This window comes from Phallusia mammillata, chromosome 7 (assembly GCF_965637545.1).
Source record: "Phallusia mammillata chromosome 7, kaPhaMamm4.hap1.1, whole genome shotgun sequence".
NCBI classification, from domain to species: domain Eukaryota; kingdom Metazoa; phylum Chordata; class Ascidiacea; order Phlebobranchia; family Ascidiidae; genus Phallusia; species Phallusia mammillata.
Window position 1 is genome coordinate 8676497 of NC_137258.1, and position 27454 is coordinate 8703950.

At 37.9% G+C, this 27454-nt stretch overlaps 3 protein-coding genes across 4 annotated transcripts; all 3 read right to left on the reverse strand.

The window, feature by feature from the left end:
- Positions 1-4395: 4395 nt before the first annotated feature.
- On the reverse strand, positions 4396-6859 carry LOC145238011 (IQ domain-containing protein M-like). The gene is made up of 6 exons (XM_080101034.1): positions 6740-6859; positions 6485-6604; positions 6171-6318; positions 5954-6087; positions 5499-5682; positions 4396-4680 (listed from the first exon to the last, which is right to left on the reverse strand). Exons 3-6 carry the CDS (start codon positions 6292-6294, stop codon positions 4577-4579), a joined length of 546 nt encoding a protein of 181 aa, XP_079957160.1. The 5' UTR covers positions 6295-6318; positions 6485-6604; positions 6740-6859; the 3' UTR covers positions 4396-4576.
- A 2899-nt stretch (positions 6860-9758) lies between these two features.
- Positions 9759-13101, reverse strand: LOC145238010 (putative methyltransferase DDB_G0268948). The gene is made up of 3 exons (XM_080101033.1): positions 12993-13101; positions 12486-12575; positions 9759-11185 (listed from the first exon to the last, which is right to left on the reverse strand). Exon 3 carries the CDS (start codon positions 11110-11112, stop codon positions 10204-10206), a length of 909 nt encoding a protein of 302 aa, XP_079957159.1. The 5' UTR covers positions 11113-11185; positions 12486-12575; positions 12993-13101; the 3' UTR covers positions 9759-10203.
- Positions 13102-13770: 669 nt separating this feature from the next.
- Positions 13771-27349, reverse strand: LOC145238009 (uncharacterized). 2 transcript variants are annotated; one of them, XM_080101030.1, is made up of 28 exons: positions 27312-27349; positions 27139-27224; positions 26422-26620; positions 26130-26326; positions 25946-26071; positions 25748-25888; positions 25351-25569; positions 25074-25292; positions 24155-24319; positions 23714-23913; positions 23403-23541; positions 23054-23248; positions 22941-22989; positions 22771-22875; positions 22397-22664; positions 21939-22057; positions 21455-21598; positions 21096-21200; positions 20791-20868; positions 20500-20692; positions 18841-20150; positions 18244-18408; positions 17952-18079; positions 17701-17820; positions 17217-17364; positions 16964-17097; positions 14325-14508; positions 13771-14043 (listed from the first exon to the last, which is right to left on the reverse strand). In XM_080101030.1, exons 3-28 carry the CDS (start codon positions 26546-26548, stop codon positions 13940-13942), a joined length of 5082 nt encoding a protein of 1693 aa, XP_079957156.1. In that variant the 5' UTR covers positions 26549-26620; positions 27139-27224; positions 27312-27349; the 3' UTR covers positions 13771-13939. The 2 variants fall into 2 exon arrangements, with proteins under 2 accessions (XP_079957156.1, XP_079957155.1); XM_080101029.1 differs by lacking the exon at positions 27312-27349 and having other exon boundaries at positions 27139-27295.
- Positions 27350-27454: the final 105 nt, after the last annotated feature.

Consider the following 27454-nt stretch of genomic DNA (forward strand, 5'->3'; position numbering starts at 1 on the left):
TGTGACCGAACATTTTCTTCTCGTTTAGGATTGTTGTAATCATTTTGACAGGATATGATTGCATTTTTTTTAAAATTAACTTTACAAGATCATCAACATTACTTATAATTTAGCGTAGCAATCCATGTTGCCTGGTATAGTCATTAATACATTAATTTAAAATTATTATAAGCCTAACTTCTGAACAAAATCAACTATATTATTATTAGCTTAACTATTATAACGTAATGAATTTTCTTTTTTATTGGGATAATAAGCTCGACCAGAGTATAATGTTTAACATATATGGTCGGTTGAGTGCAGGAAATTGTTTTCATCAGAGAAAAAGGTGTTCGGGGCTCAAAAAAGGTTGAAATAGAGTAACCGCAGTACGGTAGCAATATGTCACTCTCACAATATTGTAGTAGTAATTTTTATTTACAGTGGTTTTTAATAACACAGCAATTAATATTTTTAACAACATATTTATTTGTCAAAATCAAAATTACACCCTGATTTGGGTGTTTGGCTTTGTTTATGTTAAATTATTTATACGCTCAAATGAAAACATGTTTTGAATCCATAATAAAACACGTTCGGACTTTAAACGATGTTAAAACGTAATAACTTACATATAACGAACTTTCAAGGCGTTTTTACTTGGAGAAATCTTCTACACCAGGGTTAGGCAACCTTTTTTTGTTTTTGAAACTTTATCGCGGACCAGTCTTCAAAAAACTACATATATTTAGCAATAAAAACGCCTAAATTAGTTTATCATCCCCGGGATACATTAGCAACATGTTTACTAGGATTTAACCTGAAAACTTATATATACGGCCCGGTAACGAACTCCTCGCGCACCGGTACCGGGCCGCGGACCGGCGGTTGCCGACCATAGTTCTACACTATTTGCGGTTTAACTAAACATTTCTAAAAAATACGTTAAATAGAATTTCAATCTTTTGAGACTGCTACGGAGTTAGAACGTGCGATTTTTTTATACCAACTTTGGCGAAAAACTTTTCGTATACCAACTTTCCTGCTGCGGTGCAAAACTATATAAGCTTAACCATGTAGGTTATGCGCCAGCAGAACTGCATTTACCTTTTGACGAAACTGCTCGCTAAGATCGATGGAATTAACAAGATCAGAAGTTATTTCCATACCAGCTGTTGTGCATTCCTTCAGTTTTTGTTCAAGGTGGTTTTGAGTGCTATCAAATGATTTTAATTGACCAACAATGCATTCTAAAGTTGATTGGTAATAATTGTTTACGTCACCAACCAGTGTTTTTTTTAAGGTGTTTGGGAAATTTTCCAGCGGTTTCCCAAAATTTGAATATGGCTATTTTTTGGTATTTAAATGAAACACTTGCGGTCTCTTAAAATTACTTAGCGGTCACCCAAACCAAACCTTAAAAAAAAAAAACCTGTCACCAACATAAACCTTGTCATCGGACGGTATAGCTTCGAAAACGTCTTGATATTTGCGCACTGGGTAACTGTATACCTTTTCGTTGTAAACTCCACTAAATACGTGCTCCTCAAACAATTTGGTGGCATATTTCCCCATTTCGGTTTCGTTGCCCAGCGGCAAAGAACAGGGTTTATTAATTCGTGGTATAGGCACGGACACAACACTGCAAGACACCCATTCTTCTTCAGCACTCTTTGGGTCTCCAAATAAAATTTCGGCAAATCAAACCAGTGAGCGGATGTGGTACTTAATACTAAGTCGGCAACATTGTCTTGTAGCGGTAGGCTTTCAGCGCTCCCTTGGACATAATACACATGACTCAACTTGTTCTGCTTTTTGGCTTCAAGAATTTGATTACAACTAACATCAACGCCCTTAACCTGTTGGAAAAACGGCGCAAACAGGTTTGTAGCCTGGCCACTTCCACATCCAACATCCACCAGCAATTCAAACTTAGATTCTTCTTGGCTTGCTGTGATTAACTTGTTTGTTGCCTTCACATAGTCCATTACGATGTTAATTATGTCTTGTGAGTATCCAGGTCGGTGTTTTGCGTACAAGTCGGTAATGGCTTGAGTTTCAGAACCGCGCAACATGTTCGAGCTTGAAAACTTAAAGGGTTGTCTGGGGTAAACACCTTGAAACAAAAAGGTTAAATTTTACGGGGTTTAAACGATTTTGCATTAGAGGTGTACATTGAGTCACTACATATAATTTACATCCATATACTTAACTTTCGCCTAATAAAGCTCCCACGGTATTGTGGTTTCAACACTTCTGATAAAAAAACACTATATAAAACGTTTTTAAAATAACAAACTACTGAGACTATTGAATCTAAACTGAAATATATTTTTGATTAAATTTCAGATAAAAATTAAGATTGGTTGCTACGATTTAAAACGATGGGTGCCTTTATTGTTCATGACAATTATAGGACACAACTGCCAAGCAGCTTTTATAAGCATTTTTAACCACATTTCACTGATGTCAAAAGCTGTCCTAGCCTGCTAAAAAAGGCACAAGTAACAACAGTTGTGAACATAAAACTGTAACAAACCGAATTACTATCACACTTATGCCTTTCCTATTAATAATGCTTTGCTATCTGCCATCAACCAGACTATTGGACACATAAACACAAAACCTAGCTAAAATTCAAAGGCAAAATTTAATTTAATAGTTCGTGGTAACACATTGCAAAATAAATCGTAAAATCTTATGACAGAAGTTTTTGCACTGTCTTTTGAAGAGCTAACGAAAAATTAGATTTCAAAACATTAAGTTCGTCCTTGTACGATTCATTTGTGCGAACGGGGGCGTTTGCTCAATTTTTGTTTAAACTTGCCACACTGTCCACCTTATGCCTTTGTTTCATCTACGAGTTTTTAGGGTTCGGGTCAGGTTTTAAAAAATATAACTTTCGGGTTCGGGTTTTGTTCCAGTTCTTGCAAATTACCTGGTCCAGAACGCTTTTCGGTTTTAAACCGGTTTGCATTCCGTTTTTTGTTTAATTCTCTCCACATGGCCATTTGAAACTACAAAAGCGCACCTTTTATCTTTCGATTCTGATTGTGAACTGTGTAACACCATGTAATGGGCCGTTTTTGGCATGCCCTATACCTGTGTAACTTCAGGTGTCCAGTCCTGATAAGCTGAGGAGCTTGGGAGGTTAAGGACGGTGTGACGCGGTTAAAACCTTGAGAATTATTAGCGAACATTAAACATATCTCTCGCTCGCGCTCACTACAAAATTTGGTGCCGCTCGAGTGAAGAGAACTTTAAAGAAATTGCTTTTTAACGAGTGATAACTTCAGAAAAGTTCGAGTGATGTCAGCAAAGTTTATTACAAGAGACCAAAGGAATTAAGTTTTCTCTCCAAATTTCTGGACTGTATCTTTAAGCTAATAAGTTGTAAACATTTTACTTTTTGCAGAAAACTGTATTTTATGTGTTGTCATCAACGTGCATTTTTGTTTCTCACCATTCGGATCATATGTTTCTATTCCATCGTACGATCAGTTGCACCACTGTACGACGTCTTTTCTTAAACGAGTTGAGCAAATATTGACGCGCTATTCTTGGCTGATTTGTTATTCGGATGCATTTTTATTCCACGCAAATCTTTACATATCTCATATTACGGCTACGGGAATTAGTTCAAAAATAAATAACTTTAAATCTTGAAAAATAACTACTTAACTGTACTCAACGTCGAACTTAAGAATATGGTACACGGGTTTTGCTTTGGCATACAATAGACGCGGAGCAGACAACACAACTACCGCTACGTCAAGGGTGGTGCTGCATGCGCGAGTCACAGCACCCGGTCTCCTATTTCTCCCGGCATGCAGCTTTTCCAAGTGTGCATGCGCACAACTGCATAACGTCATGAAACTGTGTGCTGTAAAGCCAAATACCCTGGTGAAGCCCCATCATAGATAACTTAATGGTCCAAAAAAAAATTGCCGATGCAGGCGGAAATTTTGCTTATTACGTTCTGCTCAACCATAAAAAAGTATTGTAATGAAAGTTATTTGCAAAATTGTAGTAGAAATATAGTAAAAACGTGCATTTTTGTTTCTCACCATTCGGATCATATGTTTCTATTCCGTCGTACGATCAGTTGCACCACTGTACGACGTCTTTTCTCAAACGAGGTGAGCAAATATTGACGCGCTATTCTTGGCTGATTTGTTATTCGGATGCATTTTTGTTCCACGTAAATCTTTACATATCTCATATTACGGCTACGGGAATTAGTTTAAACTACTTAAATAAAAAAAAATCTTGGGCGTACTGCAGCCCCGCAGCACAAGCCGCCCCTGAACGCAACTAAATCTTCGTGTAACTTTATACCGAAATTTTTCATTGAAATTTGCTTGACTTTTTCCTTTTTTTTCTATTTTACGTAAGTGGCCATAAATCCAACTAAAATTATTTCAATCAACACGATTTACTTTATTTCAGCCTAAAACATGAAAGGAAAAAAACACACGATAGCAACACTAAAACACGATAAACAACCACACCTGACAATAAGACAAAAAGTTCTTCAACGCCTTAGGTAAAACCACGTTTACATAAAATCCCTTTTGAGAGCAAGCAAACTAGTGAACTAAGTATCAGGTGCGTCTTTGCGATCTCTATACGCCTTGGCTACTAAGTCACCAACTTTTTTAATATCAGCCTCTTCTATCACATCACCTTCATCTCCATGTTCTAGGAAGTAATAAAAAATAAAACGTTTTTAATATTGGTATGCTTGTTTCAATTAAACCAGCGGCTCTCAAGCATGGGTACGAGCAAGACGCATTTCTGCCATCTTATTATTACATTTCAGATCTTGCAACTATATAAGTGAACATTTGACAGGTGAATGAGTTTTCTGCGACAAAAAGTATTCTTTTACTTTATTTTTAAGGAACAAAACAGGCGATTGTTCTCACACATTTTTTATTGTCTTAATCTTGTTTGTGTAGCAATAAGTTATACTTGAGTCATTCACATGCTGTGTAATGTTAGGAAACTAAACAAAATACGTCCTACATTATGCTGTGGGAATACTTTCGCAGGAAATAAATTACATTTTGTTTGTTAACTTCAGGTTTAGTTTCGCAAGGGCCTATTTATAGTTTCACAGATGTATCAAGCTTTGGCCGCGAGTGCTCGAGGAACTTGCGAAGGACTGTTATGACAAAAAAAAGTAAGGAAGTTTGAGAACATTGTCGTAGCCAAATTTTTGATGTTGTTTATTGGGAACTTTAATTTAGTGTAGTTTTGTATCAGATCACGGCCAAAATATCAAATAAATCTACAACTGCCACAAATGACAGAGTTGTAAGCATAAATCCACATATATTTAGATTTCTCCAAACAAAAATAATGAAAGCTTTACTGTGTCCCGTCGAACCATCGTGTTTGGTATAACACCTTTACTCAAACGGGATTGTGGACCGCAAATTATTTGGCCCCTCCCGTAACTTGAGAACCACTTAAATTAAACAATTTGGACTTTGGTGTCTATCCATTTCACTTACGTCGTAGTTTCTGGCCTTCTTCTCCATTAACGACAGGATTCATCCACGTCGAGGAACGTGTCACACTCGGCTCCATTCTGGCACCTTGTGGCACAAAAATGTAGAACGCTACCTCTATTACGTCATCACGCGTCATCGCAGTCTTCGACCGCATTTTCTTGCGTTCCCGGTTCATGGTACGACTCTGCGTGAAATTTATTTAACTTACACATGAAATGTTTTGCTTTAGTTAATTTACGTTTCTGATGGTACAACTACAAACCGAGTGGAGACTACAAAGTTTGTGCGTTGTAAATGGGTCTTGTGCGTTTGTCGTTTATGTATTTTCTGCGTTCTCTATTGCTTCTTGCCGCGCGCAAAACTTTAAACGAACTTGTATTGCTCTCATTTCTAATTTCATACGTTATTCATCGATGTTGCTCAACAGTTATAACAAAAAATGAAATAAGTCAAACTTTTCTGATTGAATCCCATGCGTCGGTTACTTCCTCTTGTGACGGAAACAAACTGCAGTCGTTGAAGAAAGCTGGCAGCTCACTCGATTCCATTTCATTCCAAAACTCGCGTTTCTTAAACATCAGTTCAAATTCTAAAACAATCACAAAATTGGTATGTTACGTTTGGGGATAAGAGCAAACTATGTGTGTCAGGTTGATGATTTAAGACAATTACTTTTCTTTTGGTCCAAATAACTATCCAGCTCATCGTAAGTCAAGTATAGAGATGGTTTCATCTTGCCATGGCGTTCTTGCGTTCTTCTCAATATGCCGCGGTACTCACTTACTGCTGAAGCCATGTCTGTGTAATCGCATTGTCTTATCTGCACGTGAGAAACGTGTAAATTACCAACTAACGTGGGTAAACAAACCTATGACCATATGGAAACAGTAAAATGTACAAGGATGTCAAAGAATCAAATCATAAAGCGCTTCCAAACAACATGCAACCGATTTGGTTAACATTCAGCTAAAAATGAATGTCTGCACCTTTTACTTAATATGCTTTAGTTTGTTTCGTAGCAACCAGCCCCGAACTTGTCTTTGTATTGCAACAGCACTTTCCTGAATCAGCTCCCTGAAGGGCAATTCAGGTGCAGGGTGAAATACCTAATATGAAAAATTGTTTGTAAATGAAAAAGCTCATGTTGGTTAAGAGATCCAACGGTTTTTTTATAATTACAATCATCATTGTTTGTAATCATCAAAGTTTTTTAGGGGAAACTCTTATCCGTCATTACATACCTCATATACTTCATTGTGTGGTCCGACGCGATTTAGCCTTTGCATCTCACGGCGTTCCGTAGCTCGCATGCTGTTCCTGGAATCCCGAAGACGTTGTTTGCGTCTTTCGCTTTTTTCTTTCAGAAGAACTTTAAACATACAAAGGTGTAAAAATTAACAAGTATCACAAAAAAGATATTGCTAACGCTCTTTTACTTATCATTGCTGGCTTTAGTTTGCTGCAATCAGCAGTTGTATAATCGACGCAAAATTATATGGATATAACCTTAAATACTGAAACATTTTCTGTAAACGTGAAAATTGGGTTCAATATTTGATTCTTGAACATTATATCATTAAACCTTTATAAGATCGCGCCCATTCCAATGTTTCTTTGCTTATTCCTGCACATTTCCTTGCAGCTCTTGTTCGTGCTAAATGATGTCTGTAAGCTCTCTGCATCTTCACGGCAGCATTGGTGTGGGTTTCGTTGGCTTGTTCCGCTGCTTCATTGGTTGTTTCGCTTTCTGCAAAACATCAAATTTAAATCGGACTAATCACTTACAGACGATAAATGTTTGTATGTTAAAATTTAGGTACATTTAGTGGTTATTACAATGTTACGTATAAACTAGAAGAGTGGCTTTCTGATATACTTCCATTTTATATATTCTATATGATATTTACCAATTTACTATACACATCATTTGATCTACATGTATGATTGTTTTTGTACACAAAAACAAATGGGTCCCCACACGCGTGTTTGTGCGGATTGACAGTAAACAAATGTTGCGTTGATTTTTAGATTCTTAAGGACAAATTTTTAGAAAGCATTAACCCAACAATAAAAAAAAATGTTGGTATTCTTTTTGCACTAGGTCGGGTTTTGAACACATTTTTTTTAGAAAGCTGTAACAGTTGTGTTACAGACACTTTAAATTAAAAAGCAATTTGCTACAAGTGTATACATAACAAATTGTTTTTCATTTAACTTTGTTTCGCAAAACGAGTACCATTGACCTGTAGTAACCTCTCAGGGTGCACACGCCAAACGACTGTTTGACCTTTTGACACCGTTTTCAATAACACGCCGTCCTGAGTGTTCAACAATACCGTTAAGCCTAATTATTACATGTCTTGAGCATTGACTCCTAAATTGATTGTCAAAAAAAAAAACGCTACCTTATGACGAAAGAAAGTACTGAACACTGTTTGTAATACCTACTAGTTGACCTTAAGTAACCCGTGATCATGCGGCGGCCAACCTGACAATGAGCATTTAAAAAAACATATATTTTGCAAAAAAGTCAAGTTCATTTTTTCATGTTTACTTTGATTAACAAAGTTTTGCTTGACATGTACGAAACCGAAGCACGGTTATTAGGTTTAAATCACGTCATAGGTGTAAAACCTTCGTCAAAACCAAAAATGTGAGTGATAACTTAATAAAACGACATAGCATTGCTGTGCAAAACAGCTGATTTCTAATCACTGAAACGACGTCTCGTAAAACGTCTGTCCGACGTCAAGCTGAGCCCTCCCGCTATCGTAAACCAATTACTCTCTTGGTACTTCTGCCTACAGTGTCTTTCTTGACCAAACGAGCGTTAGACACATTTACGTTTCGGGGGCCTGTGGGTGAACCGCTGGGTAATTCGGGGTCAAACTTATAGAGGATCAAGTTCAGATTGATAACTAACATATGTCCAAATTTGAATAAATTTGAAGCACTCCTTCTTTACCACACGAGCGATAAAAACCAGCGTTAAAAATTTTACGTTTCGGGGACCTGTGGGTGAATCGCTGGGTGATTCGGGGTTAAACTTCTGGAGGATCAAGTTTGGATTAATAACTAACATATGTCCAAATTTGAAGCACTTTTTCTTTACCACACGAGCATTACAAACCAGCGTTAAAAATTTTACGTTTCGGGGGCCTGTGGGTGAACTGAGGGATCAAACGGGGTCAAAATTCACATGGACCATCTTTAGACCAATATCTGTAATGTGTGTCAATTTGAAAAAGTTTGAACCATTCTTTCTTGACCAAAACGTGGGAACAAATCCGCGTTAGACGGAAAAAAAAATACGGACAAAAACAATATGTGTCCCCTTCAGGGAAGGGGACCCATAAATAATACATGAGTAAGTATAGTTTGGTACTGAAATTAACCCGTACAACCCCGAGATAACTGTACCTACTGCAATCATTATCCAAAATTACAAACGAAATTGACTAATATACAATATTGTTCACAGAATATATATTTCATTGGAGGTTTTCGCTATAAATAGTTTCTTATTTACCACTCGAAATATTTATGCGCTTGCAATAATTATTTTTTAAATATAATTATTATAGAATTTATTTTTTTGATAAAAATTAAGCTATGTTGAGTAGGTTTACCATATCGGAGTGGGTCAAATTCCTGATACTTTCAATAAAAACCTTGGCGACAACATCCTGCAGAAAGCAAAAGGATGTTGTCGCATTCTGCAAATCCCAACACCATTTGTTAACTGTAAACGTGTAAAGTGTAAACTCCTATATGGTCGACTCTATATTTAGTCTACCATCATATTGAAAGAAACGTCACAGATTTGTTTCCTTACAAGTTAGGTTAAAACTGTGATTAACTGTGACCGAACATTTTCTTCTCCTTTAGGATTATTGTAATCATTTTGACAGTATATGATTGCATTTTTTTTATCGTTGCCTATTTTTTTAAAATTAACTTCATAAGATCATCAACATTATTTATAATTTAGCGTAGCAATCCATGTTGCCCGGTATAGTCATTAATACCTTAATTTAAAATTATTATGAGCCAAACTTGAACAAAATCAACTATATTATCATTAATTATTATAACCAATGGATTTTTTTATTGGGATAATAAGCTCAACAAGAGTATCATGTTTAACATATATGGTCGGTTGAGTGCAGAAATTGTTTTTATCAGAGAAAAAGGTGTTTGGGGCTCAAAAAAGGTTGAAATAGACTAATCGCAGTACGGTAGCAAAATGTCACTCACAACTTTGTAGTAGTTAGTATTTTTATTTACAGTGGTTTTTAATAACACAGCAATTAATATTTTTAATAACATATTGATTTTATTTGTCAAATTCAAAATTACACCCTGATTGGGTGTTTGGCTTTGTTTATGCTAAATTATGTATACGCTCAAATAAAACCATGTTTTGAATCCTTAATAAAACACATACACTTTTGTACAAATCTTGCGTCCTAAATGTTTGGACTTCAAGCGATGTTAAAACGTAATAACTTACATATAACGAACTTTCAAGGCGTTTTTACTTAAAGAAATCTTCTACACTATTTGCGGTTTCACTAAACATTTCTAAAAAATACGTGAAATAGAATTTCAATCTTTTGAGACTATTACGGAGTTAGAACGTGCGATTTAGGCGAAAACTTTATCGTATGCCAACTTTCCTGCTGCGGTGCAAAACTATATATGCTTAACCATGTAGGTTATGCGCCAGCAGAATATACATGTCAGTTTCAACATTAACTAACACTTCAGCATCAGCAACATCTTCAATCTTCCAAGCTGCATTTACCTTTTGACGAAACTGCTCGCTAAGATCGATGGAATTAACAAGATCAGAAGTTATTTCCATACCAGCTGTTCTGCATTCCTTCAGTTTTTGTTCAAGATGGTTTTGAGTGCTATCAAATGATTTTAATTGACCAACAATGCACTCTAAAGTTGATTGGTAATAATTGTTCACGTCACCAACATAAACCTTGTCGTCGGACGGTATAGCTTCGAAAACGTCCTTATATTTGCGCACTGGGTAACTGTATACCTTTTCGTTGTAAACTCCACTAAATACGTGCTTCTCAAACAATTTGGTGGCATATTTCCCCATTTCAACTTCGTTGCCCAGCGGCAAAGAACTGGGTTCAATTCGTGGTAGGCACGGGCACAACACTGCAAGACACCCATTCTTCTTCAGCACTCTTTGGGTCTCCAAATAAAATTTCGGCAAATCAAACCAGTATGCGGATGTGGCACTTAATACTAAGTCGGCAACATTGTCTGGCACCGGTATGCTTTCAGCGGACCCTTGGACATAATACACATGACTCAACTTGTTCTGCATTTTGGCTTCAAGAATTTGATTAGAGCTAATATCAACGCCCTTAACCCGTTGGAAAAACGGCGCAAACAGGTTTGTGGCCTGACCACTTCCACATCCAACATCCACCAGTAATTCAAACTTAGATTCTTCTTGCCCTGACTTGGTTAACTTGTTTGTTGCCTTCACATAGTCCATTACGATGTTAATTATGTCTTGTGAGTATCCAGGTCGGTGTTTTGCGTACAAGTCGGTGATGGCTTGACTTTCAAAGCCGCGCAACATGTTCGAACGTGAAAAGAGGCTTTACCACAGATATAAGTAATATATAACTTGAACGGTTTTCTGAGGTAAACACCTAAAAACAAAAAAGGATACAATTTACGGGGTTTAAACGATGTTGCATTGGAAGATTACTTTTCAATTATTTCTGTGTTCCTGCATAAACGTTTCAAAGGCAAACGATTAAATCAGCTTCCACATCCAGAATGGGAGAAAGTGGAGGGGCGATAAAGTCAAAAAGTTATTTATGGCAGCGCCAAATTTTAGTTTTACCGTAAACCTTTTTCCCTTTAAGTTATAGAATTTATTTTATGGCAAATGTGCGAAGTCATAGCGTACTCTAACCGAGCTGCTATGCTTTTTCTCAGGTACTAGGGCGGTGGTTCTCAACCCGTTTTGGGCCATGGACCACCGCCCCAGCAAAAATAATATCATGGACCATTTAGTTTTTAAGCAAGATTGAAGTACGCATACAAAACAACCATTTGGGCTCAACACATACTTTTTAAAAACGATTTTCAAGAAGTGAGATACATTTATAAACAGCTTGCATTTTGATACTCCTTCAACATGTAATATGCAATCATCTCTAGTTTATTACTAAATTTAGTGGACGTCCTGTGGATCACCAAAAAAGGCATCCATGGACCACCAGTTGAGAACCACTGTACTAGCGGCTGTGATTCTACGTTAAAAACGACAGTATTGACAGGAGGAAGTATATGCGCAATGATGAACAAAGACCTTATGTTTGTGCAGAACATTCGAGAAAAACAAAATAACTCAATACTTCTTAGGCATTGTACGAAACGGAAATGTTATATCTTAGAAAACATTTTGTGACGAGTTAAACACATTTCCCGTTGTTGTATAAAATGCTCTTGCACACGAAAATGCACACGTTAATGTAAACATTGTACACAATATATCATGGCCGCTACACTGGCAACCCCAAGTACCTGAAGCAACTAATTGTGTCCTATTGATTTTTACTTTCTCGGTGTTTTAGGTAAATAAAAATTGCTTGGTAATTACGACAATTAAGTTAAACTTTCAATGTCATTCTCTTCGTTTGTTGCTTTTCAACAGTCAGCACGCATCTATAGACTTAGAACTGTGATGTCAGAAAACGAGCATTCAGGTTTTTTTTAAGGTTTGGTTTGGGTGACCGTTAAGTAGCTTTAAGAGACCGCAAGTGTTTCATTTAAATACCAAAAAATAGTACTGTAGTTGCAAGTCCAAATTTTGGGAAACTGCTGGAGAAATTTGAAATTTTTAAAACACCTTAAAAAAACACTGCGAGCATTGACGAAACCCTTATGAGACAAGAAAACAAACAAATGCAATCGGTGATGGAAAAACGTAAACTGACTCACATGGTGTACATTGAGTCTCTACATATAATTTACATCCATGTACTTTCGCCTAATAAAGTTCCCACACCATTGTTGTTTCACCAAACATTGCTGAAAAAAAAAAAAAAAACTATGAAAAACGTTTTTAAAACAACACACTACTGAGACTAAATCCAAACTGAATATTTTCTTAGTGCAATTTTGATTTAATTTTAGATAGAAATTAAATGATAATGATAATTATAGGACACAGCTGCCAAGCCCTTTGTAAGCATTTTTAGCCACAATTCACTGACATCACAAGTTGTCCTGGCCTGCTAAACAAAAAAGGACATAAGTAACAAAACTTGTCAACATGAAACTGCAACAACCCGAATTATCTTCAAACTTTTGCCTTTCCTATTATTATTGCCATCAACCAGATTATTAGACACATTTAAAGGCAAAATTTAATTTAATCGCTCGTGGACCGTGGTAACACATTGCAAAATAATTCGTCAAATCTCATGACAGAAGTTTTTGCACTACCTTTCGCATCACAGAATTTTCTGTTGTCTATGAAATCCGCTGCTAAGTTTTTCTTCATCACATATGAAAGCTTATAACCTCCTATTCCGTGTGTACGGTAGTTGTCTTTTGTCTGCTTGACTGTCCAGCGCAGAGGCTATCTGGGCTTCTTATCGCCAGAGGCAAGTCAAAAAGTTACGCTTCATTGAAGGGCGAAAGCCTGTTCCGGGCTTTGTTATGGACCCCTTTAACGGGCAGGTAAGATGATTTATGCGTTCGGTCTTTTTAGTTTTGCTGTTAACATGTAGGTCTGCTACCGCGCCATAGGTACACATTGATTTGCGCACTACAAGAGTTGGGCACCAAAACATGAGATTTGAAAAAATGTCCTTGTATTCGTTTCATTTGCTAAAGGTAGTGTTTGTTGCTTAGAACTAAAAACGGATTGAGCATATTTTAATGACACTTTAAAATAGTAGGCGACCGAGCTCAAATATTTTGCTTAAACTTGCCACATTATCCATCTTACGCCTTTGTTTTTATCCAGGAGCTTTTATTATTTTGGGGTTTCGTGTTCGGTTCAGGTCTAAAAAAATATACATATTTTTAGCTTCAGGTTTTGTTTCTGGGTTCCGGTTTGATTTCCTGAGTTAAACAATCCTAGAAGTTGCATATGGGGTAACTAGGCTAATACGTAATTACTGATCTATCCCCTTGCACTGTCGGTATTTTGACAACCCAAAAACGTTTTCTCTCGTTTCTTTTTTTAAATAAGTGAGCGCATAAATCCAACTACAATTATTTCAATCAACACGATTTACTTTATTACATTCTAAAAAATGGATGCAAAGAACACGATAGCAACACTGAAAACACGATAAGCAACCACACCTCACAATAAGTTCGTCAACACGGTAGGTGAAAAAAGTTTACTTAAAATCACTTTTGAGACAAAGCAATCTAGTTAACTAAGTTTTAGGTATGTCTTTGCGATCTCTATAAGCCTTGGCTACCAAGTGACCAACTTTTTTCATATCAGCCTCTTCTATCATATCACCTTCATGTCCATGCTCTGGAAGTAGTAAGAAAAATAAATAAAACGTTTTTAATGTTAATATGTTTGTTTCAATTAAATCAGCGTTATCAAATATGGATACGCGGTCCCTTACGGGTCCGCAGAGCAATTTCAGAGGAACCGCGAGGATTAAGACGTATATTTCTGCAATCTTATGTATTTTATATCAGATCTTGCAACTGTATATAAGAAAACATTTGACACATGAGTAAGTTTTCACTGCCTGAGGAGCACTAAATTAAACAATTTGGCCTTTGGTGTATATACGTTGCACTTACGTCGTAGTTTCAGACCTTCTTCACCATTAACGACTGGATTCATCCACGTTGAAGAACGCGTCACACTTGTCTCCATTCTGGCCCCTTGTGGCACGAAAATGTAGAACGCTACTTCCATTACGTCATCAAGCGTCATCGCAGTCTTCGACCGCATTTTCTTGCGTTCCCGGTTCATGGTACGACTCTGCATTAAATTTATCTGATACAACTACAAACTGAGTGGAGACTACAAACTTAATTTTTTTGTGGCTTGGTCTGCTTGAAACATTCCCCTCCAACCGCGCGCAAAATTTTGAACGAACTTGTAGAGCAGTGGTTCTCAACTCATTTCATGCCATGGACACCTTGTCCAGCAAAAATAATATCGTGGACCATTCCATTTTCAGCAAGATTGAAGTAAACATACGCAACAAGCTTTTTGGCTAGAAAACTTACCTCTTTGAAACCTCTTTTATAAAATGGGTTAAAATTATTAACAACTAACATTTTGACCTTCTTTTTATGTTTTATATGTAATCATATCCAGTTTATCACCAACCCAATCAAAAATTTAAGTCGGCGTATCTCCGGCCAACTGTTGATTTGACCAGTTCATGTCTGGATTATGCCACACTCGGCCACGTGGTCCTTGACGATTGTCGAAGATAATTTAGTTTTAAGCTTGGTTTGTTATGCGTGGCCACCTGAAGGATTTTTTAAGCATGGCCAGATTTATTGATTTGGGGAAAAGTTGAAGGATTTTTTAAGCATGGCCAGATTTATTGATTCGTTTTTTTAATTTTGTCTTAAATTTCAACAGTGTTCAATTTAACCTGCGTTAAAACTTGGTGTTGGTTTTGAAACGCTTGGCAAAATGCATGTGATGAATATTAAAACAACATGGGTTCGTTTCAGTTTGATCATAGGACAACTCATAGTCTGCATGTGACGAATAAATCAAAATGTAGTGCGTTAAAATGGCGTCGTTTTTTGGTGAAAATATATCATTATTTAGTTCAAGCTACATCAGCAACTAACTTTCGGGTGACGAAACGCGCAATGTTTTTTAAAAGCTGTCGGGTAACGTTGAAACAAATTTAAATAGACTGTACAGTTTATCAAATAAAAAACAGCAACTAGGTATTGTTTGGAGACTTTGAAAAACTTTGTGTGCAACCACAGTCTTGTCCAAATTGTTCCTTTGTGACGTCAAACAATGTCGTATCGTGTAATTGGTTGACAAAATCACGTGAGTATGTATTTGAATATGATCAAAGTCTATATAAAACACAAGTTGTCCAACCTATTGTTACGCAATAAAGCTTATGTAGCCATTTGTGTCCAAAATGATACTGTGGCTAGAGAAAAATAACACATAAATTGTCTGATTTTTACAAACTGGAGAGCATCAAATCAAATGTTAGAACCCAAAAGTTTTATTCGATTTTACTTATCAAACTCGCGTTAAATCCCACCAGTTTGTAAAAATCAGACAATTTATGTGTTTTTCCCTATACCTGCTGTATTACTTTGGACACAAAATGGCGTCCATGCGGCTCTACGCGTAACAATGGGTTGGACAAAGTGTGGCAGTTGGAGAGAGAGGTGTTGCAGTGTCACTGTTATGACTTTTTCAAAACCTTGTCATCAACTTTTAAGACAGCTTAAATGGAGTCGTCGTTTGCTATACAACAATGGCGAAGAGTGCAGGCTGTGGTATTAATGGAATTTATTTAGAATCTTCAACCAAAAAACGTATCAGCATAGGTTTGGGAAAGCGTATCAGCATAGGTTTGATGTACATCGTCTGTTATAAGTGGTAAGTTCTTGGTTTGTATGTTCAAGTTCCTTTAACTAACTGTGTTGAAACAAAATATACTAAAATAGTTTTATGTGTGTAATAAGTTGCAGAATTGGAACGTCTACTTTTAAGCAAGTCGGTTGAGCCTTTTATTTTTCTCATCACATCACAAGTTTCAGAAGTCTAAACTAACTTGCAGTCATTCTGTTTACAGATGTTTTATTACACGGTGAGCAAGAGCTGGGGAATGGAATGAGGACGTGCACTACGGCATTACTGGCAACATTGATTAAAAGCGAAATGTTTTTTTCAATACAAAGTGTACAAATAAAATATGTTGTGTTATTTTTACCATGCGCCGGGGTAAAGAAGTAATTTTCTCGTGTTTAGGCTTGGGACATGCAAGGGTTATCTGAATTTTAATGTATTTAAGTTTGGAACACCGAAGTGTTATCGTACTTGCGCAGTGCATAATGCACGTGTAGGCCATCGAAAGGCCGATGTCAAATTTCAGGGGTATACACAAGTGTCTATCCCAATTTTATCAATGGACTATAACAACTGACCATGTATGACTGATCGATAATTTATGGATAAATCAAGCTTGGGGTAGTGATAAATTTCTGATTGGGAAATTCAGTAGACGTTCTGTGGGCCACCCAAAAAGTCATCATGTACCACTTCTGGTACATGGACCACCAGTTAAGAACCACTGTGGTAGAGAGTTACAACATATTAGGTCCCCTCTATAAACAAAATGGACTTGCGAATCAGTGCTGATCGTAGTTTTAAATTCATACTTTATTTATCGATGGTGCTTAACAGGATACGTTGTAACAACAAATTAAAGAAGTCAAACCTTTCTGATTGAATCCCATGCGTCGGTTACTTCCTCTTGTGACGGAAACAAATTACAGTCGTTGAAGAAAGCAGGTAGCTCACTCGATTCCATTTCATTCCAAAACTCGCGTTTCTTAAACATCAGCTCAAATTCTAAAAAAATCACAAAGTAAAGTATATGTTGCCTTTACAGATCAGAGCACAATATATGTGTCAGCTTTATGATTTGAGACACAATCTTCTTGTGCGAATTTTACAACTTATGCACTTACTTTTTGTTTGGTCCAAATAACTCTCCAGTTCATCGTAAGTTAAGAATAAAGATGGTTTCATCTTGCCATGGCGTTCTTGCGTTCTTCTCAATATGCCACGGTACTCACTCACTGCTGAAGCCATGTCTGGGTAGCCGCTTTGTTTTATCTGCATGTAAGAAATGTGTAAATTGCTAACTAACGTGGGTAAACAAACCAACGACCAGAAGGAAACAGCCAAATATACAATGGATACTAAAGAGTTAAAATTTAAAGTACCTCCACACCAGAGTTGCAAGCGGGCCCGAAATTTGAGACCGAACCCGGTCCGAACCCGAATCGTTTTGAAGAAGCCTGTTGGTCCGAATTAGGCCCGTGTGATACAAACACCAAAGTCTGAACCCGGCCTGAACGCGGCCCGAACCCGAACCCGACCCGAAAAGCCCGGCCCGACTTACAACTCTGTTGCAGACAACATGTAATTCATTCAGTTAATTGTCTGCACCTTTTCCTCAATGTGCTTTAGTTTGTTTCGTAGCAGCCATCCCCGAACTTGTCTTTGTATTTCGACAGCACTGTCCTGAATCAGCTCCCTAGAGGGCAATTCGGGTTCGGGATGAAACACCTAGAATGGCATTGATGTTCGTAAACGGAAAAGGTTATGCTTGAGATTTTAAAATCACAGAACAACGGTTAATTTTGAGTAACAATCATCGTTGTATGCAAGTAATTTAACTCTTATACGTTGTTTCATACCTCATATACTTCATTGTGTGGTCCGACACGATTTAGTCTCTGCATCTCACGGCGTCCCGAAGCCCGCATGCTGTTCCTGGAATCTAGAAGACGTTGTTTGCGCCTTTCGCTTTTTTCTTTCAGAAGAACTTTAAACATACAAAAGTGTAAAAAGAAATAAGTAACACAAGAAATATGTTGCAAATGCTCTTCAATGTGGCATTGCTGTTTAAGAACATCAAATATTTTAACGTTTCAAAAAAACGTAAAAAATCGGTTCAATATTTAATTCTTGTACACTGTATTGTTAAACCTTTATAAGATCGCGCCCATTCCAGCGTTTCCTTGCTTATTCCTGCACATTTCCTTGCAGCCCTTGTTCGAGCTAGATGATGTCTATAGGCCCGCTGCATCTTCACGGCAGCATTGGTGTGGGTTTCGTTGGCTTGTTCTGTTGTTTCATTAGTTGTTTCGCCAGCTGCCAAACATCAAATAAAAAAGGAAGAAAATTAGCCTACTTATTTAAAACATCGATGTTTTGTTGTTATTTTTGTGCAACATGTGAAATATTACTGTAGGTAAAGCATAGTTTTGTTCAAAATCAATCCCTACAACAGAAGGTTATGCTGTCAAAATTCACTGCAAGCATTATTCAAAACTCAAACGGAATCGATAAGTAAACACAATTGTTAACAGATTAAAAATTTTACCAAAGATGTTTGGCATCATTTGTTACAATTTAAAATGTAAAATACATATTTTCTGTGAAAAAAATGTGTTTTTAGTTCGAGTCTTTAAACAGGGTTTCGTACAATTCGGATAATACTCCCAGTATAAATTTGTACAAACACAGACATAAAAAGCCATTTATATACTCAGTATATACATAAGACATAGCCAAAAAACTTACCCCGTGCGTTGTCACTGAATATCGCCTGAACATCAACACTACGATCAATTTGCTTTTGCCGAGTACTGGCGACCATTTCCACAAACGGATCTCGAACTTCCTTCTCGTCCGGGATTGGACGACCCGAGGCGGGCCGAGACAACGAGGTCACTGCTGCGATTTCTTCTCTCGTAATCAAACGCGAATCCGATTCCACTGCTGTTTGCAAATCGTCCCCAACACTGTTTACAGGCTCAGCTTCGGCATCAGCGGAATTAGAAACGTGTTTAACATCTTCTGTACTTGGGATTTCTGGATCTGTCACAACTGCAACCGAATCTTCTTTTAGGACTTCTTCAGTTTGTATTGACTCCTTTTCTTTTTGCAATTCGCGTTCGACCTTTTTAGCTGATGTGATCACGATTCGAATAACGTAGCCGTCGTGAAGGATCTCCCTATCGCTCTCTATCGATGACTCGGATGTTGCTCTGTCGCTGCGGCCCGATGATGGACATTCTGATTCGTAATCGTATGATGCATCACTTTGATCTTTGACCTCTATTGTTGCGGGTGTGCTCACTGCACTGTTGTCCTCGTCTCCCTCCTGCTCCTCCTTCTCTTCCTCCTCCTGCTCCTCGTTCTCTATCTCCTCTTGCTCCTGCTCTTCCTCCTCTACATTTTCGCTTTGTTCGTTTTCAGGGATACCTTCCAAAGTAAAGTCTCTGTTCTTCTTTATGCCTTTCCTGCGAATATCCTGGGCTGAATCATTTTTATCGAGGTTTGTTGTTTGTTTCTGTGTGGCGGTTTCGGGTACCACGTTGACGGCCAAAATAAGTTCGCTGACAACTGACTTAACAGCCTCGTGTATTTCGGCAACAACTTGCTCTCGATTAAACTCTTGTTCCGGAAGACCAACTTCCATGTTGTCTGTAGCAATAGCACTGTCAGAGGAGGATTGAACGTCGCTTTCATCATCAACACCGTCTGTGGTATTATTTCCCCGTTCCCCTTCATTACCATTTATTTCACTTTCTTGTACAATAAAATAGCCATCTTGGTCGGGTTCTATCTGGACTAAATCTTGGTCTTCAGGAAGATCATTATCCTCTTTTGCAGTCTGTGATCTTCTTGAGTCCTCAGAGCCGTTATCAACACCGGACGAGTTTTGTGTGGTCACCGAAGACAGCGATGATCTCGGACTTGCGGCGTCCAATGTGTTTTCATCCGATGCGGTAGAAACACTAAGGCCGTCGTTGTTGCAAATATTTGATGGTGGTTTTGAGACACCAAGCTGATCTACATCGCTGCGACCGACAAAGGAAGGATCTGACCTACAATAATGGCAAAACATTGAAGGTAAAACTCTAATTTTTTTTATTTATGCAAAAACATTTGCGTCATAAGGTTAGGGCTGAGGACATTTAATGACTGATTGGAGCAAAACTTACAAATGAATAAGTTTAAATGCGTTTTAGGTTTTTTATCGCTATATGAAAATGAGTGGGGTCAAAAAGTTGTTGTTTTCTCAGTGGGTCAAAAAGGTATTTAAGCTAAAAATACACTGCTAATCAATTACATCATAAACAAAAAAACGTTAATTATGATCAGTATAATTTTCAGGTGGCACGAAATATTTGAAACACAAAACACTATGGATTTATTTCTGAACGTAACACCGACCGTGGCGACAAAGCAAACTCCAAAACGTCCGGAGACCCAACTTGCAAAGCAGCGGCCCCAGTTGAAGACGGTTGTTCATCGGAATAGGATCTTTCATCCGATGAGTCCAAATTAGCTGCACGACTGACAAGATCAGCGTAAGTAGTGGCACCGCCCTGGCGACTGGCATCCTGCAAACCGTCTAGAGGTCCTCCTGAAGACATAAAAGACAATACTGAATACCTATATTTTCTTGTCTCAGACTCTTAGAGCAATTAATAATACGAAAACGTTATGGTTGTGTTTCCGTACCACTTAGCCATTTGGAAAGCCAGTTGTCTTGTTCTGCTTCACTTTGCTCCTCCGCTGTTTTGGCCACGCTGTGATAATCTAAATATAAACACTGACATTAAAAATCAAGCAAAAAACAAGTGATTCGGTTCAAACTTTTCAAAGTTTCCACTTGCTTGTAAAGCACATAAGCAAAGAGAAAAAACAACAGTCAAAATTTGGCCCTACAAAATTTCATTGTTGGTAACATTATTTCAGTTCTCAAGTCGCGTGTGTACTTTTACATAGGTCATAACTCCAGTACTCGACAAGCGAACTTGACTTACCCTCCAAACTTAGGACCTCTTCAAAATCCAAATCGTCGCCGGTTTGATCCCCCTTGTTGTCGGTTGCTATAGCTACGACCGCCGTGGTTCCACAGTAAACACCGCCTGCGACCGACAGACAAACATTACACAAAGGCACGGCCATGTTGAATAAAGAGATTTAGAATAATAGAACCATGCTATATTGTGGTAAGGTAAATAATGGCTGATTTAAATCAGTCTTATTGACTTGCGTTTGGTTTGTATTAAGGGCCGATTAAATTTTGCAGCGTTACCTGAATGTCATCCCTACGGAAAATATATGTTAACCGTAATATACTTTAACATTGTACACATTGATAATTAGCATGTATAGTTACCGGGCGGTGCATATGTGGTAGCGGTGAGATCGCTGGGTACGTGCATCGGTGCCACAATACTGACGAACGATAACTGTGGCATTGGAAATGTACCTTCGCACGTCGACACCTCGTGAATGTGGTCGGGCTTTTTTCTGCGGCCAGCTGACCACAAAACATGTACAGTAAAAATTTGGGCCAATATGGTAAGAAAGCGTGCAGTCAATACATGATCAGTAGTAAGCTGCACACAGTGTTCACTGTTTCGACCCCAGTTTGTTGGGAGTAACAGAGTAAAAAGTCTAGCACGTAGGACTGCTGTCTTGTCACCAGCTGCACTGACGAGACGATATTGGTCGAAATACTGTGCAGTATCTGCAGCTTACTTATCTAGTATTATTGACTCGATTTCATTAGCCAGCATGTTGTGGTAATGCCAGAAAGTAATTTAGCCTTGTCATTTAGCATCAGCAATATGACAAGAGTCATGGTACGGTTGTAGTACCTGTTGGACGAACAGGTAAAGGGCCTCCAGTCCGCTGTTTTGCTCTCAGCTGTGCAACGTACGAGCTTGCAGACGACCGTCCTGAATTTGAGCCGCGGTCCCTAAACTTTGCCACAGACCTAAAAACACAAGCGGTTTAAGTGTTACGGTGGATTATTGCAATAGCTGTATGACAATAAGCAGAGAAATGAGTTTCCGTAAGAAACCAATTATTTTGCCTCGTTGGCGGATACGTCCAAAGAACTTTGTCACCACTATTCCATTGATTAAGTTAGATACCAATCCGCTGAATAAGGGAATGATTACCAACAACACAAAAAAATAAGAAATTAACGACAAAATCACAAACCTGAAGAAAGAAATTTTAAACAATCGATTAGAAAATGAGGAAGAAAATGAGGAAATTTGAAACAAGGACAACATCACAAACTGTCCAACATTCACACGGTTAATTTTACCTCACTCGCATCGACTCCGCTACAGTCCTGTGACGAAGAATTCCAGTTGAGTGGTGACTGGCGGCTCCGATTGACTTCGAAACCTCTGATTGGGCGGGATAAGAACCCCACGAGGCTGCTGTTCTCGGCCGACTCGGCCCCTGGGCAGTTCCAGCACTACGCAAGCCATGGCCACGATCATACACACCAGCATGGTAATAGTCAGGGTCTGGGGTTTCGTCTGTGGGCCAACGAGCACCGGGCTTGTATTGACGATAAACCGCAGTCACTGAAAACACACAATAGTCAAATGACGTTTAAGGCCGCAATGCTACCTGCTGGTCGTCAACAGTACAACTTAAAATTTTGACAATTGATATGTTTTTCTAAGTTACCCCCAGATAAGTATCGCGGACTAGACTGTGGTCTCGGCGAAAGCTGCGTAGCTGTTCCGTTTGAAATAACGCTCTTGGCTGATTTTGGTCGCGATAGGCTTGTCCCTGTACCAAAGCGCCTTTAAATTAAAGCCAAATTGTCACGCAAAGAATACAAGCAAACTACGCACTAGGTGTGTTGTGTCGTGCATGAAGGTCGTTCAAAGTTTCGATGTCGCCCTGGAAAAAAATAGGGTCCCAAACAAAAACTCCAAAGTTACAAACAAAAAATCAAATCAGTCACCATGTTGTCTTCCATCGTCGGTTCTGTGGATTTTGCTCTTTCTGCTGCGGTTAGTGGTATCAGAACCTTGTGTTGAATCTTGTCGCCGTCGTGCAGAGCAAGGACCATTCCCGAAGCCGACTTTGGAACTTGTGAATCACTTGTCGCTACAGGAATCATCGGATATCGCCATCCATGCTGAGGGGCTGACAAAACCTGCCAGAAAGTATCTTTCCATTTAAGGTGTTTGGTAACGTTGAATGTTTGAGTATAATAAATACTGTTTAAATTTGTGTGTTGTTTTATGAACAGAATCGAAATTCATACCATACTACAGTATGTAGGAAGCATAGGTAAACGGTCAGTGTACCTGTTCTTTGATATTGTTCATTCTCTTTCCTGTACTGTCGGCCAAGTCAAAAACCGAAGAAACTGTTACGTTGGATCTCTTTGGTTGGACGACCGTCATCTTTTCTGTTGGAGGTTTAGGAATGCGATGTGGATTGCCGCTAGACAACAAAAGTGTGATAATAAAACATCGCAAAAACATGTAATTTGCATTGACAACTTCAAAATATCGTGACAGAAAAGTACCAAGCTGCACATGAACAAAAAACTAACTGCATATTTTCGCCGAACAATAAACAATACTTTTCTTTGTCAGTGAGTTATTGTACTTACTTTTCTGGCGCATTTGAAAACGATCTTCCGTCGTGGTCGTTATCGTGGGACATGACAAGTCGCGCCGGAGCTGAATTCGATCTTGCCGAGTTCATGTTTTCGGGAGCATTACAGCTTTCTTTATCATCGGTTTGGGTGACTGAAGAATCCTTATTTAGAAATTCCTCCAGCGACAAATCACGATAGGCCGACATTTTCGACTACACATTTACAAAAAAAAAAATTACTTGCACTTCAAACTAAAAAAAAAACAGAAATCACCCATCAACCGATGATGCTGTCAAAACATATGTATCTCAAAGTCTTAAGGACGAATGACCCACAGAAGTGTTGATTTTGTATTGGGACTTTACACGCAAGAGACGTCATGTTGGCTAGTCTAAAAGGAGCGCTCTAGCTTATCTAATGACTCAGTTGTATGACCAACCAAAAAACTCTTACCTTGAAAGCTCCATGACTTTTAGGAGGATTCCGGCGATGGAGGAGGTTGGCTGTTTTTCGCACTCGAGTCTCAGTGTTGTTCTCTGGAAACTCAAGAAAGTGCTGTCGGGTGCCGTGTTTGTGATTGACGTACTGTCGCATGTAGTTTTCTTGCTGACTCGCGTGCTGACAAAAAATCCGGGCATAATGTAACATTAAAATATCTGCTGCGTATATTGCAGCAAAAATGTTTGGGTAGTTTGTACTAGTGGGTAAAAGAAAACAAAGGATTCTTACTGCCGGAATTTGATACTATATCCCTAAATAGAATATGTAACAACCAAACGAAGATAAATTTGTAAAGAATTATTACGTCACTATGTCGTCATAATCTTGTTCCGGGATCAAGCACTTTCTACATTCGCAAAGCAAGCGCAATAATGGCCGCGTTTAATGTTCACCACACAATAGCACGCTATATAAGAGCAGGACAAAAGGCAATCCACATCGTCTGGAACTCGACAACACAATGCTCTGAAGTGGAAACAAATATATCGAACCGTGATATAATAGTTTCAGTGGCGTGTACGCGGTCGCCGGGACGCTGGCAAGTGTTAAAATACTTGAGACCAACAACAAAGCAGTAGCAACACAAACAGGCGCCTAAATGCCCTGATTGTCAACAACAATAGGCAAAATGCCTGTAAAAAGGCCTGAGCAGAGGGCTCCACTATTTTCATTTCGTAAAAATGTGCGTTAGCGACATAAACAAAACAGAGAACAATGGGTTTGAAACATTAAAACTGAACCGATAGTTTAGTAAACTCGCAAATATTTAACTAAAGGCGTTACATTTATTCGAGTCCACGCAACAAAGCACATGAACTTCCGGGCTCTGGCTTACACATCCTGTGTATTATTAGCATAAAAGTTGTCTCACCTGCACACAATACTCCTTAAACATAACCAGCTTTGCAATTCTTGCAGGGTCTGTGATGACTTCAGGTGCTGAGGGTGGCCCTGAAACATGTTCTGACGGAATGGTAATGTGTATCTTTTTGACAGTTGATTCTGCATCTTTTTCTACCTTTGATTTCTTATTTATTAATTTTGATAGAGGGGTAGGTGAGAGCTTTGCCCATGAAAGCTCATGTTGAACCTGAACAATACGAAATTTATTACAATCTAGGCATTTTATTTCTGTAAAAGATACTTGCATCATTCAGAGCAGATTGAGGTCTTGCTCTTGGAGTTGGCTTAAGGCCGTATTGAAGTGCCATATCCCTTGAGTCAGTGTTCTCCTGCATAGGGCTTGCAAACTTTTTTAGACGAGGTGGAGCAGTCATAGGTCGATTCAGTCTCTCAATTCGATTGCCACCAAAATATTCTTGATCTACTAGTTCTCGTGCAAAATCAAAGTCTTCCTCATAAAATCCCTTTGATAATACAACATATTTGTTACATTTTGGTATGCAATAAACAAAGGCTTATTAACAATAAACACTTTTCTTTGTTTGAGCTTCTACAGCATTTTTGTGATATAAATAGTTTGGTAAAAACACATTTTAGATGCATAAAAGGACAGGCAGTGTATTTAAACCAAACACAACAAACCTTGTCTCTAATGGTAGCTGAATCAACACTGGTTAAATCTTGTGTTGGACTTGGAGCAAACATAGATGAACCACTGTCTATATTCATACTGGATGCCTCTTCTTTTAAGGCATGTAATTCTTTCAGATGACCATCAATTGTCTGAAAGAAAAAAAAAATTAACAACATGCTTATTTTTAAGTTATGTCTTCAATTTACCTTTAACTGTGTTTGTGAAATATTTAAATGCTTTCGCTTTTTACCCAAAGCTGCACGCCTTCTCGCAATATTTTTTTGTTTTTTCTCAAAGAGTTCGTCAGTAATTTTGCGTGCAGATGGAAAATACTGAAAAACAACATTATCAGCTATAATTTTTGAAAAGTTAAAACAGTAAAGCTCTTACTCCATCTGATCGAACCAGAACATGCTTGTTTGATTGAAACCACAAGTAAACTTTTCGAAGTGCCAAAAGTTGCTGTTCAGCTGCCTTGGCAGAAGCATTGCTGGTAGGTGAATCATATGAAACCTCAAGTAACATCTTTTCAAGAACAGAAAAGAAAACTCTGTCTTGTGTTTGTTGCCCTCTGATATTTTTTCTTCCTGGTAACAGTTTATTTCATGTTACATTATTAATTTATGAAAAGGGTTTAAAAACAACGGTTTGAAAAGAAGTTTTTTTCCAAATTTGTTCTTACCTGTAAGTGCCCGAACAGCTAGATCCTCTTTAAATCTTTGCAAACTATTCACCATAGTGTTAAACTCAGTAACTTGCATTAGACGACAACTCTTCAAAATTTTTAGTTCCTTATCTGGACCAATCATTGTAATGGTGTCTTTATAACACTCAAATAAATATCCAAATAGAAAGAAAAAGTGTTGATTTTTCACCTCTTGCTAAAAACAATCAAACAAAAACAAACATTTTTTTCACTCAAAAGTAAATAGTCTATGAAATGAGTTGTGTTTAATAAAAACAGTAAGAGTGATTCTAAACAAATTTGGCACAATGTTTTCAACAAATTATATTCAACAAATTATATTCAACATTAAAATTTGCTTTCTGGAGTTTTTCTCCAACAAAATATCAGAACTGTAAGAGAAAACTATGATTAAGGCATTCTAAATGAGTTGGTACAGATGTTTTTTCACCTGTAGATTTTTTTCTCAGACAGATTTTTTTCAACTTCTGCTGTTATGGTTCGCAAGTCTTTAACTCACTCTCTCCAATATTTAACTTTAAGTTTTACCAAATTTAGCATTAAAGACTAGGAAAACCTAAAAATTCATGGGGGGGGGGGATTCTTCTTCTACTTTAACATTTGTGGTATGAATTATGGGTACCCTAATGTTTTAACCAATTTAAGTAGAACAACAATTCTAATTCAATTTGTATTTTTTTCTGTTATACTCACACTTTAAGTGCTGTTTTCTGGTAAATTCTTATAGCTTGGGAAATTTATACGATCATCCTCTTGTCCATTTTTAACAGAACCCAGCCCTAATCAACACACACACAGCAATTCAGTTGTAATGGCAAACCGCTACACCTAACCAAAGTCTATATAAAACTTTGCACCTAACTTACTTCACAGCTGTGGGTTCCTAACAACGCTCTTTGCCGCCAAATGTGGGCAAAGAAATAGTAAAATATTTTTAAGTAAAGGTTTGAGCATAGAAGTCTAATAACTTCTAAATGGTTTGAAAGATGGGGTGGGTAGCAGAATGTGC

What these genes read in the sequence shown, in the direction of transcription:
- LOC145238011 (XM_080101034.1), bottom strand. Translation starts at nt 6,294, where the DNA reads ATGGCTTCAGCAGTAAGTGAGTACCGCGGCATATTGAGAAGAACGCAA. An exon ending in TTATTTGGACCAAAAGAAAA is followed by an intron (nt 6,088 to 6,170) that starts GTAATTGTCTTA and finishes TGATTGTTTTAG; the next exon opens with AATTTGAACTGATGTTTAAG. An exon ending in AGAAGGCCAGAAACTACGAC is followed by an intron (nt 4,681 to 5,498) that starts GTAAGTGAAATG and finishes ATTACTTCCTAG; the next exon opens with AACATGGAGATGAAGGTGAT.
- LOC145238010 (XM_080101033.1), bottom strand. Translation starts at nt 11,112, where the DNA reads ATGTTGCGCGGCTTTGAAAGTCAAGCCATCACCGACTTGTACGCAAAA.
- LOC145238009 (XM_080101030.1), bottom strand. Translation starts at nt 26,548, where the DNA reads ATGATTGGTCCAGATAAGGAACTAAAAATTTTGAAGAGTTGTCGTCTA. An exon ending in GCGGAGTCGATGCGAGTGAG is followed by an intron (nt 22,058 to 22,396) that starts GTAAAATTAACC and finishes TTGTGTTTTTAG; the next exon opens with GTCTGTGGCAAAGTTTAGGG. An exon ending in TAAAGCACATTGAGGAAAAG is followed by an intron (nt 17,365 to 17,700) that starts GTGCAGACAATT and finishes TCTTACATGCAG; the next exon opens with ATAAAACAAAGCGGCTACCC.